Source organism: Hypanus sabinus, chromosome 31 (assembly GCF_030144855.1).
Source record: "Hypanus sabinus isolate sHypSab1 chromosome 31, sHypSab1.hap1, whole genome shotgun sequence".
Lineage (NCBI taxonomy): Eukaryota > Metazoa > Chordata > Chondrichthyes > Myliobatiformes > Dasyatidae > Hypanus > Hypanus sabinus.
In genome coordinates, this window is record NC_082736.1 from 26,572,042 (window position 1) to 26,585,019 (window position 12,978).

Sequence of the window (12,978 nt, forward strand, 5' to 3'; positions counted from 1 at the left end):
TCGTAACTGCCTATGTGCATGGTGTAGCATTCATTTGAGAGGACTACGATATAAAATGGGTGACGGGCTAGAGATGCGCCCCTACCAAAGGAGGTGTGAGGCACTCCTTCCCTCCACTAACCTGCAGGTCACCCTTAGGCAAGGTGTAGCACCTGCTTGGCCCCTCGATCCGGGTCATGTGGAGCCATGGGAGCAGGTGGTGGATGGTCATATGAGCAGCCGGTGTAGATCACAAGTCTTGGTTATGCGTCCACCGACACCAGGCTGAATATTGATAATGGCTGGGTGTTGTGATGGAAATGGGGCAGATTCTTTGGGTCTCAAAGGCAAGGGCTCTGAACACACAGTTTTAATAATGAGGAGTTTATTTACAAGGGGAGAAGAGCTTGGGAACAACGCAAGCTGCTACAATATTTGCACAAACGCGCTTAGAATAGACGAGCATGGGAAAAGTCGGGTCAGCCGTTCAATACACGGGAAAACGGTGTGGGGACAGAGTACAGGTACACATACAAGCAAGGGAAAAATAGCTATGATACCCGCTACCCCTGACTATGGGCAGGCATGGCTCTCTGCTACAGGGACAACAATAAACACCCCCACGACCCTGTTCAGTGCACGGCTCACCACGTGTCTCCAACGCTGTTCTGCAGTGTTCAGCCTGGAGTGAGGCAGGGTGGTCCCTCGAGGATGGCAAAAAGAGAGCGAGCCAAGGACTTGTAGCGCCCTTTATAGGTCAGGGGGCTGGAGGTCCACTGGTGATTCACCAGGGGGCCAATGGCTTGGTGCTAGATGGGTTAATCCACTTAAGGTGGCCAGTGGTTAAGTGTGCATTGAGTAGTTGGGAGGGGTGAAATGTTGACCTCCAACCAGGTGAGGGCAGTGCTGAGCCGTGACTGGCAGGTGGTGTGCCCTCCGACCAGGTGAGGGCAGTGCTGAGCCATGACTGGCAGGTGGTGTGCCCTCCGACCAGGTGAGGGCAGTGCTGAGTCGTGACTGGCAGGTGGTGTGCCCTCCGACCAGGTGGGGGCAGTGCTGAGCCGTGACAGGCACGCCTCTCTGGATAGACTGGGGGGGGGGGGGGGGCGGGTCACCCGTCTTGTAAAGCCACACTGCCCAAAAGATGGCAATGGCAAGCCACTCATTTGCTTGCCGAGAACAATCTTGATCACCGGACCCATGTGTGTATCGTGAGCGGTTTTGAGTCCCTTAATTGGGGGGGGGGGGGGGGGTGGGGTGGAGAAACGAGCTGGCATTGGAGAGGGCCCAGAAGAGATCCGTGAGGATGATCCCAAGAATGGGGGGGGACTCATTGAAACCTACCACGTGTTGAAAGGGCGAGGTAGAGTGGATTTGGAGACTGGAGCGGTCTAGGGCCAGAAAGCGCAGCCTCAAAATAGAAGGGCGTCCCTTGAGAACAGAGATGAGGAGGAATTTCTTAAGCTCGATCAGTGGCTCCCAACCAGGGGTCCATTCATTCCTTAATTTAACGATCTTATTGTAAAAAGGGTTGGGAACCACTGGTCTAGATTGAGTAGATATGGAAGGATGTTTCATATAGTGGGGGCGTCTAGGCCCAGAGGGCACAGTCTTGGAATAGACAGACGTCCCCTTAGAACAGAGACGAGGAATTTAGCCAGTGGACGGTGAACCGGTGGAATTAATTGCCACAGAAGGTTGGGGAGGCCCAGTCATTAGGGATATTTGAAGTGGAGGTTGATAAGTAAGGGCATCAAAGGTTACGAGTAGGAGCAGAATTAATGGGCCAAATGAATCGTATGGCATCCAGAGAAGGCTGGGCAGTTCTCTGCGGGGCTGGCGTGAGGTAGCGATTAGTTCTGGGCTGAGGCTGGGTGCTTGGGACGAGTAGATTCACTGGGGTCAGGACGATGTACTGGAGAGCTGGTTGCCAGGGTGAATCAAAGAGGTGAAAAGATTAGCTTTATTTGTCACACGTAGGTCGAAACACACAATGAAATGCACTGTCTGCGTCAAATCAAATCAGCACGGATCGCCTCTCCCCCCCCCCAGCTCCATAGAAGGCCATTGGGCCCATCGAGCCACTCCTGTATCCTGTTGCATTTTGAAAGGCGCAATCGAATCGATTTCCGGTGCCCGGTACTATTTGAGAGGGGGTTGTCGGGGCCATAGATTAGAGAGGGCGATTGAATTGCTGTCGGGTGGCTGGGGATTATTGAGTAGTTTATCCAATTGTGTCACGTTTACCCAGCACCACCACCGACCACCCTCTCTGTGCTTTCTGCCCGTGATTTCTAGTCCACAGTTTCTCACCCCTTCCCCGTAACCCCAGGCCAAACACGGCACTGTCTCATGCTTACAGAAGTAAACCTGGGCCATCAGTTCGCTCAGATTCATTTCTTTACCACAGTCCAAAGTAAGTTTATTCTCAAAGTACGTTTGTCACCATGTACAACCCTGAGATTCGTTTTCCAGTGGGCATAATCAATAAATCTATAGAATAATAGCCATAACAATCAATGGAAGACTGCACCAACTACAGCATTTGACACAAACTGTGCAAGCCCAAAAAAAAAATGATAATAAATAAATATCGAGAACATGAGATGAAGAGTCCTTGAAAGTGAGTCTATAGGTTGTGGGAACAGTTCAGTGCAGTTATCTGCTTTTGTTCAGGAGCCTGGTGGTTAAGGGGTAATAACTGTTCCTGAACCTGGTGGTGTGGGTCCTGAGGCTCCTGATGGCAGCAGTGAGAAGAGAGCGTGACCTGGGTGGTGGGGATCTCTGATGAGGGACACTGCTTTCCTGCAGATGATGCCGAGCGTAGGTGTGCTCGATGGTGGGTAGGGCTTTGCCCGCGATGGACTGTACCACTCTTGCATCAAAAAACACAGTGATTTGCGTTAACAGTTAGCAGACTGTGCTGGAGGCATCCCGCAAATATCACACATTCTGGCACCGACACAGGATGCCCACGGTTTTCAGCAGAACTAACGGCAGCTAAGCAACACACACACAAAACGCTGGAGGAACTCAGCAGGTCGGGCAGCGTCTATGGAGATGTATAAACCTTTGACCTTTTCAGGCCGAGACCCTCCTTCAGGACGGGAAAGGAAGGGGGATGACCCGAGTATAAAAAGGTGAGAGGGCTGGGAAGGATAGCTAGAGGGAGAAGCCAGGTGGGTAGGAAAAGCAAAGGGCTGCAGAGGAAGGAATCTGATGGGGGAGGAGAGTGGACCATAGGAGAAAGGGAAGGAGTGACCCAGGGAGTGGTGATGGGCGGGAGAGAAGAGGGAGGAGGCCACATCGAGGATAGAAGAAAAGGGGAGGGAGGAAGAAAGAAATCAATGTAGATATACAATCAGTTGGAGGCTGCCCAGACGGAATACAAGGTGTTGAAGTTGCCCTCATCATGGCATGAGGAAGCCACGTATCAACTTCGGAATGGGAATTGGAATTGAAACGTTTGGTCACCAGGAAGTTCCTCTTCAGGCGGATGATGCGGAGGGTCTCGACAAAGCAGAGGAGGCCGCATCAGCAGCACCAGACCCCAGCAGATTGACAGGTGAAGTGCTGCCTCACCTGGAAGGACGGTTTGGGACCTCTCCCGTCCTCCTGCCCCACCCAAACCAGACTCTGATCTCTGTCTTTCTCCTGCCCAATCCGAGTGGTTTCCAGTTGGAACAGCAGCGTGTACCATGTGCCCAGCCCAGCTCTCTGTAATTGGTTATCCCTTTCCTTCCTCGTGTCTAGCGGGAGATGCTCCACTCGGACCTGGTCGTGTGCCCAGTGATTGCCATCATTACCTTTGCCATCAGTGCGAGCACTGTGTTTATTGCACTTCAGGTAAGAGTTTGGAAATTTTGCTTACTGTGCAGAGAGAGAGAGCACAAAGTTCTGTGTGCCAGTATTAAACAGTGACAGACCCATCCCCACCGGTACCGTACCCCGGTGTTACACAGTGACGGACCCGTCCCCACCGGTACCGTACCCCGGTGTCACACAGTGACAGACCCGTCCCTGCCAGTACCGTACCCCGGTGTCACACAGTGACAGACCCGTCCCCACCGGTACCGTACCCCGGTGTCACACAGTGACAGACCCGTCCCCACTGGTACTGTACCCCGGTGTCACACAGTGGCGGACCCGTCCCCACCGGTACCGTACCCCGGTGTTACACAGTGACAGACCCGTCCCCACCGGTACCGTACCCCGGTGTTACACAGTGACAGACCCGTCCCCACCAGTACCGTACCCCGGTGTCACACAGTGACAGACCCATCCCCACCGGTACCGTACCCCGGTGTCACACAGTGACAGACCCGTCCCTGCCAGTACCGTACCCCGGTGTTACACAGTGACAGGCCCGCCCCCACCGGTACCGTACCCCGGTGTTACACAGTGACAGACCCGTCCCCACCGGTACCGTACCCCGGTGTCCCACAGTGACGGACCCGTCCCCACCGGTACCGTACCCCGGTGTCCCACAGTGACAGACCCGTCCCTGCCAGTACCGTACCCCGGTGTCCCACAGTGGCAGACCCGTCCCCACCGGTACCGTACCCCGGTGTGACACAGTGACAGACCCGTCCCCACCAGTACCGTACCCCGGTGTTACACAGTGACAGACCCGTCCCCACCGGTACCGTACCCCGGTGTCCCACAGTGACAGACCCGTCCCTGCCAGTACCGTACCCCGGTGTGACACAGTGACAGACCCGTCCCCACCGGTACCGTACCCCGGTGTTACACAGTGACGGACCCGTACCCCGGTGTCCCACTGTGACGGACCCGTCCCCGCCCGTAACGTACCCCGGTGTCCCACAGTGACAGACCCGTTCCCACCGGTACCATACCCCGGTGTTACACAGTGACAGACCCGTTCCCACCGGTACCGTACCCCGGTGTTACACAGTGACAGACCCGTTCCCACCGGTACCATACCCCGGTGTTACACAGTGACAGACCCGTTCCCACCGGTACCGTACCCCAGTGTTACACAGCGACGGACCCGTCCCCACCTGTACCGCAGTATTATACAATGATAGTTGGGAATCAACATGCAAACTATGATGTTAAAGTCAGTTGTTACCACTGACATTGATGGTGAAACGTGTCATTTTATGGGAGTAGTACAGTGCTGGACATAAAAGTTGCTATGGTTTACAGTAGATAAATATTGCAAAAGGGGATTAATGAGGTAGTGTTCCTGGACCGTTCGCAAATCTGAAGATGCTGTTCGTCATGATGAGTATGTGTCTTCAGGCTCTCGTACCTCCTCTCTGATGGTGGTAATGAGCAGAGGGTGGTATTGTCCTGGTATGTGAGGGTCCTTATTGACGGATGCTGTCTTTCTGAGGCACCGCCATTGAAAGGCCCTCACTGGGTAGAGCTATGCCTCTGATGGAGCCAGCTGTGTCCCACAACCCTCGGACCCTCTTTCGGTCAGACTCCAATCCACCGTGCATGTATAGAAATTATCAGGAGTCAAGTTAACAGTAAACAAAAACTGGGGAAAGAAACCGGGCTCTATCCACGGACAGGGAAACAACGTTCTGCATTGAAGATCCGGCTGGCCAGGCTGCAGTATTGCTTCTCCGCCACTGGATGGAGCCGTTGCCTGCTCGCAGCCTACTGAACTGGCGCCTCACTCCCGCTAGGCCCCTAGGCCACTGCGCCTACTCCACCGTTCAGTCGTGACTGATTTCTTTTTTCCCTGTTCATCCCATCTTCCTGCTGTCTCCCCATAACCTTTGACACCCTTACTAATCAAGAACCTGTCAGCCTCCGCTTTAAATGCACCCAGTGACTTGGCCTCCACAGATTCACCACCCTCTGGCTAAAGAAGTTCCTCCTCATGTCTGTTCTGAAAGGACGTCTTTCTATTCTGAGGTTGTGCCCTCTGGTTCTAGACTCCCCGAATATAGGAAACATCCTGTCCACGTCTACTCTTTTCAATATTTGGTAGGTTTCAATGATATTCTACCCCCCCCCCCCCCCCCATTCTTCTAAACCCTGGAGCCATCAAAAGTTCCTCATAGGTTCAGGCCAGCCACGACCTAGGAAAATGCCAGTTTACCACCTGACAGTCACATTTTACCCTGCCAGGATCCGGCCAGAAGTTTTGGGGGCAGTCCCAACCCTCCCCGACCACTATTATAAGTTTGAGCTCAGGACGTGGAGCGGGCTGGGTGGGAAGTCACCCTGTGCAGTCTCCGGGCGCCAGAGGGGGAGGTGGCCGTTTAATGCGGAGCCGCGTCGGGATTCCCTCGTGCAGAGGGAGGAGTTCTCCACCCAGACTGGAGGATTGAGCAGTGGGACTGGCAGAGCAGAGGCGGTAGAACCCTGGCAGATCAGCCACGAGGGGAGCAGGAGAGGACCGATAGCCCAGCCCTATTCCTTTTCTAGAGCTGAGGTGAAGTCCAGACCGGTCAGGGATGCTCTTTGTGGCTGGATAGAACCCTGGTGCTGGTGACAATTGGGGTGCGGGCGTGTGGGACGAGCCCAGGGTCACTCAGTGTAAAGCAGTGGTTTATAGAGAAGTAGAACAATGCATGGAGAACAGAACAGGACGCACCCCTCTGCTGTAATGTTGTGCTGGCTTTTTAACCTATTCAGTAGGTTTCATTTAATGTCAGAGAGATGTATACAATAGACATCCTGAAATTCTTTTTCTTCGTAAACATCCACGAAAACAGAGAATGAATGACAGTTAAACGTTAGAACCCCAACCCCCCCCCCATCTCCCCCCTCCCAGGCACGAACAGCAGCAAAGCAACAACCCTCCTCCACCCCCAGCAGCAGAAAAGCATCGGCACCCTCCACTGAGCACTCCAGTGTGCAGCGAAGCATCAATAAAGACACAGACTTGCAGTACCCCAAAAGCTACTCGTTCACCCGGTATTCGACATACCACAGGCTCTCTCCCTCCTTCATAAGGGAAACAGAGGTGTCCCCATTTCACAGCGAGAGGGGAGACTTACACAAACAACTGGCTGGTTTATGATGTTAGAAGTTTGTTGCGTTGCTTTTTCCGAGCTCTGCGCCCAGCTAGTCGGCCCAGGGCTCGGGTTTCTGGACACACGTTCCACGGCAGCTCCTGATGTTCCGTGTTAGAAACATAGAAACCCTACAGCACAATGCAGGCCCTTCGGCCCACAAAGCTATGCTGAACATGTCCTTACTTTAGAAATTACCCAGGGTTACCCATAGCCTCTATTTTTCTAAGGTCCATGTACCTTAAAAGATCCTATCATTTTAAAAGATTTTAAAAGATCCTATCATATCCGCCTCCACCACTGTCGCCGGCAGCCCATTCCACGCACTCACCACTCTCTGAGTGAAAAACTTAACCCTGACATCTCCTCTGTACCTACTTCCAAGCACCTTAAAACTGTGCCCTCTCGTGCTAGCCACTTCAACCGTGGGGAAAAGCTTCTGACTATCCGCACGATCAATGTCTCTCATCATCTTGTACACCTCTGTCAGGTCACCCCTCATCCTCCGTCGCTCCAAGGAGAAAAGGCCAAGTTCACTCAACCTATTTTCATAAGGCATGCTCCCCAATCCAGGCAACATCCTTGTAAATCTCCTCTGCACCCTTTCTATGGCTTCCACATCCTTCCTGTAGTGAGGCGACCAGAACTGAGCACAGTAATCCAAGAGGGGTCTGACCAGGGTTCTCCGTGACGCTTCAGTCAGGGGCATCGGTCTCGAATCTGCCCGACTCCAGAGGCACGAATATCCGGCACCCGGAAGGCGCGCTGGTCTTCCAGGCTGTGTCCTCGGGATATCAAAAAGCGTCTGGCTGTGAGGGCCTGAGAGCAGGTCCCATTCCCGCAAAGAACCAAAGTCAGCATGTACTCCAGGGCAGGGTCTTCAAAAGGACCTCGAAAAGGGAAAACAGAGATAGCAAAGCTAGAAATAGAGCTGATTCTGAAGATGCAAAGAAAGGAGTTGCCATTATGTGCCATCGTCACTTCGCTCTGCTCCTCGAATGATTCGAAGGTCAATCTACCCTTTCCTCCTACGTAGCCCTCCATTTTTCATGAGAAACAGGAGCAGGAGTCGGCCACCTGGCCCGTCGAGCCTGATCCGCCATTCAATAAGATCACAACTGATCTGGCCAGGGACTCATCTCCACCTACCTGCCTTTTCCCCACAACCCTTAATCCCCCTACTATGCAAATACCTATCTAATCTTGTGTTAAATATATTTACTGAGGTAGCCTCCACTGCTACATTGGGCAGAGAATTCAACAGACTTACCACCCTCTGGTGGGGGGGGGAAGCAGTTTCTTCTCATCTCCATCCTAAATCTTGAGACGATGTCCCTGAGTGTGAGTTTTCAATCATCCATGTTCCTATCTAAGAGCTTCTTAAATACTCCTAATGAATCTGCCTTGTGTGTGTATATATATGAAAAAAAACTGTCAGCATCCCTTCTGGACTTTCTTCCAATCGCCTTATAATTATCCCTTGTGTTGGCTGTTCCCACCTGGGGAAAAGGCTCTGGCTTTCCGCTGGATCTATATACCTCTTATCATCTTGTTCACCTTCATCACCTCTCATCCTCCAAAAAGGAAAAGCTCTAGCTCACTCAACCTATCGTCATAAGACACGTTCTCTAGTCCAGGTAGCATCCCGGTAATCCTCTGGCACCCTTTCCAAACCGCATCCTTGTAATGAGGCGACCAGGACTGAACACAATACTCCAGACTGTGGTCTAGCCCGAGTTTTGTAGAGTTGAAAACATTACCTTGCTGCCTTTGAACTCAGTCCTCAAATCAGTGAAGGCCATCACACCGCACGCCACCTTAGCAGCCCTGTCAACGTGGCGAGGATATGCTCTCTGGAGCAAGTCTACGTTGGGCTTACTGGGATACTCGTTTGCTCTGCTCGCCGTGGTGGTGGCGGTGGGGAGAATTGGGGAATGAGGCTGGGGTCACTGTCCCCACGTCTATCCCAGAAGCACTGACCGCAGTGCCTTGTAGAGTTACGGACCAAATCAGGCCCTTCGGTCCGACGAGTCCATGCTGACCACAGTGCCTAAGTGTCCTGCGTTTGACCACAACCCCTCGAAGCCCCAGCCCAGCAGATGCCAATCTGAGTGCTTTTTAAATTATTCTGTTGCCTCAACCTATCGTCCCTCTAATTCCAGCCAGTTTCCAATCCTTCGGCAAAGTAGATTGTGTTTTCAGTGTGCTGAGCCCAGTCTCAAATTACGGCAAAGTACACATACAACCCTGAGGTTCATTTCCTTGCGGGCGTCCTCAACAAATTTATTGAATAGTAACTATAACAGAATCAATGTTAACTAGAGTGCAGAAGACAACAAACTCTGCAAATGTAAATAAATAGCAATAAATAACAAAAGCATGCGATAACAAGATTAAAAGACCTTAAAGGGAGATCATTGGTTGTGGGAACATCTCAATGGATGAGTGTAGTTATCCCCTTTTGTTCAGGAGCCTGATGGTTGAGGGGTAGTAACTGTTCCTGAACCTGGTGGTGTGAGTCCTGAGGCTCTTGTACCTTCTACCTCATGGTTGAGGGGTGGTAACTGTTCCTGAACCTGGTGGTGTGAGTCCTGAGGCTCCTGTACCTCCTTCCTGATGGTTGAGGGGTGGTAACTGTTCCTGAACCTGGTGGTGCAAGTCCTGAGGCTCCTGTACCTCCTTCCTGATGGTTGAGGGGTGGTAACTGTTCCTGAACCTGGTGGTTTGAGTCCTGAGGCTCCTGTACCTTCTGCCTGCTGGCGGCAGTGAGAAGAGAGCACGGCCTGGGTGGTGGGGATCTCTGATGATGGACGCTGCTTTCCTACGACAGCATTTCATGTAGATGTGATCAATGGTTGGGAGAGCTTTACCCGTGATGGACTGGGTCGAATCCACTGCCTTTTGTAGGGTTTTCCACTCAAAGTCATTGGTGCCGTGGTAGTGGGGCCTCGGGGAGGAGTGAACACTTGGCCCTTGTTCCCCTTAGCCGTCTGGTCGTGAGTTTCACCTGCGATCAGCAACCTTTGAACCCTAGCCCTGAAGGTGTTGCCGGGGAACTGATGCATTTGCTCTCCCGTTGTGGTCCCGGTCCTGGAGACTTGGGGGCTCCCACCCCACACTCCCTTTACTACTGATGCTGAGCGACCGACCGAGAGCAGCGAAGTGTGGACTCGGCCCAGCTCGGCGTGGAGGCCAGTCTTCCCTCTGGGACTCTGTCTGCGCTTCCTGCGCAATCAGAGACCCCCAACCACCCCAGGCCTTCTCTCTCCCCCCCCCCCCCCCCAACCCCTTCTATCGGGAAAAGCACCAGGCTCAAGAACAGAGAGAGCTTGTCTGAGATGCCGAGGTGTTGGGATGGAAAATAGTTTTTGAAGGATTCCAGATCATGATCTCGGGGGGGGGGGGGGGCGGTGTTTGCAATTGCTTGCACGGTGGGTAGTTGGTGGGGGGGCACGGTTGGGGAAAGTTCCCTTGGAGTGTCAGACACACTGAGCCAATAGGCTGCTCCTGGACTAATTTCCACTTGGCGTTATTTACTTATTTATGGTTTTATATTGCTATATTTCTACACTATTCTTGGTTGGTGTGACTGTAACGAAACCCAATTTCCCCCGGGATCAATAAAGTCTGCCTGTTAAGGCCTGTGTGTGGGAGGTGGTTCTTTAGGTTCTAATTTTTTTTTACTGTCATTCATTCTTTGGGTTTTTCTCCCCGTTTCTTGGATGTCTGCGAAGAGTAAGCATTTCAGGTTGTATTCTGTATACATTCTCTGATATTAAATGGAACCAGTGAACTGTTAACAGGTTCTCTAGTACGGTGAGGTGGATTCTTGGCCTCGTAGTCAAGCTTGCGACTTGGAGTCTGCCTGCATTGCTCTTTCCCCATAACTTTAGCATTTTATTCTGTACTTTCTTAGTGTTTTACCTCGACGCATTGTGTGGCGATTGGTGTGAACAGTACACAAGACGAGCTCTTCACTGTAACTTAGTGCGTGTGACAGTAATAAGCTGTAGGAGCTCCGAGAGCAGGATGGGCCGGTGGGAATCTGTGGCCCACTCTGGGTTTGGTGCCTGCTCCGTGTTGGGTCACAGTTCTCCTGTGGTCGGTCTACCCTCCCTTCCCGCCCACCTCACGCTCTCTCTCTCTCTCTCTCTCCCTCTCTTTCTCCATCGCTCCCTCGTGCAGCCGGTGCTGAGTTACGTGCTGTACGCCCTGGCTGGTCTGGTCGGCTTCCTGACGCACTACCTCCTGCCGCAGCTCCGCAAGCAGCTACCCTGGTGCTGCCTCTCACACCCGGTCCTCAAGTCCCGCGAGTACAGCCAGTTCGAGGTCCGAGGTAAGTGGGGGTCCACTCCGAGACATTCTTGGTAACGTGGGCGGGGTGTCTCTTGGAGAGAGAGTGTGTGTAAAGTATGTCTGCCTGTGTTTTGGAAATTGTGTATGTGTCTGGATAAGGGAAATGTCTGACATTGTGTGTGTCTGTGTGTTTGTGTGTCTGTTTGGGAGTTTTGTGTGTGTGTGTGTGTGTGCCTGGACAAGAGGTGTTTCTGACACCGTATTTCAAGTCAATTCACTTTTATTGTCATTTCGACCATAACTGCTGGTACAGTACTCAGTAAAAACTCAGGACCATGGTGTTACATGACACAGTACAAAAACTAGACTGAACTATGTAAAAAACAACACAGAGAAAGCTACACTAGACTACAGACCTACCCAGGACTGTGTAAAGTGCGCAAAACAGTGCAGGCATTACAATAAATAATAAACAGGACAATAGGGCAGTAAGGTGTCAGTCCAGGCTCTGGGTATTGAGGAGTCTGATAGCTTGGGGGAAGAAACTGTTACATAGTCTGGTCGTGAGAGCCCGAATGCTTCGGTGCCTTTTCCCAGACGGCAGGACGGAGGAGAGTTTGTATGAGGGGCGTCTATCTCGTGTCTATTTGTAAGTCTATTTGGGAGTTTGTGTGTGTGTGTGTGTGGACAAGAGGTGTTTCTGACACTGTGTGTCTATTGGTAAAGGGATGATAATGACTTTTTTTGTCAGTCTGAGCGTGTGTGAATATTATCCACTGGTGTGGTGAGACCGGACACAGCTTGGGGGTGGGGGGAGTGGGGGGGAAATCGGTCGCTTTGTCGAATACCTTTGCTCAGTCCGCCTGCCGAACCAGCTGGGATCGCCCGGTGGCCATCGATTTTCAGTTCCACTCCCACTTCCCATTCTCACACTGACGTGTCTGTCCGCGGTCACGTTGAGGCTAGACACTGACTGAAGGAGCCAAATCTGACTTCTGGATGTGGCCTTGTTAACTTCTTGTGGCCTTTCTCCCCTCCCCGCCCATCAGCTTCCTCCTCTCGCTCCCCATCTCCGTCCCTCATTCCTCATTCCGATCAGATTTCTCCTTCAGCCCTTTTCCCTTCCTTCCCATCACCGCCCAGATTTTCATAGACCTCCCAGATGTCCCCCCTCCTCTCCTGGTTTGAGCTATCGCCTGCCTGCTATCATCCCCTCCCCTGCCTCCCATCTTCTCATTCTGGCTCCTGCTCCCTCCCTTTCCCATCCGGATGAAGGATCTCGGCCCGAAATCTCAAGCAGCGTCTACGGAGGTTTGACTCCCTCCACTGATGCTGCCTGACCTGCTGAGTTCCTCCAGCAACTTGTGCATGCTGATCCCGATGGCATGCATCTGCAGTCTCCTTTGCGAGGCTGTGTGTGGTGGTGGGGGGAGGTGTTAGGTCTGTGGGAGGGGCGTCTCTGGGCATGGCGATGAAGGTGGGGGACTCTATCTCTTTTGGCCACAAAGGGTGCCAAGGGTTTAATGCAGTAGGCCGATTGTCTGTCATGGAGGGAGCGTTATTTCTTCACGATGCTGGTCTGGAGAACAGGTCATTGCTTTGATTCTGAATGCTAATTAGACCACAAGATAGAGCAGCAGAATTGAGCCATTCGGCCCATCAAGTCTGCTCCACCATTTCACCATGGCTGATCCAATTTCTCCCC

The 12,978-nt window shown here is 52.4% G+C and overlaps 1 protein-coding gene across 2 annotated transcripts in view; it reads left to right on the forward strand.

The window, feature by feature from the left end:
• The window catches only part of LOC132383993 (pecanex-like protein 3), a 121,935-nt gene that overhangs the window by 65,539 nt on the left and 43,418 nt on the right, over positions 1 to 12,978 (forward strand). For both annotated transcript variants that reach the window (XM_059955241.1, XM_059955242.1), the window contains 2 exons: positions 3,733 to 3,825; positions 11,163 to 11,313. In XM_059955241.1, the coding sequence (XP_059811224.1) occupies positions 3,733 to 3,825; positions 11,163 to 11,313 (244 nt within the window). The remainder of the gene's footprint in view (positions 1 to 3,732; positions 3,826 to 11,162; positions 11,314 to 12,978) is intronic.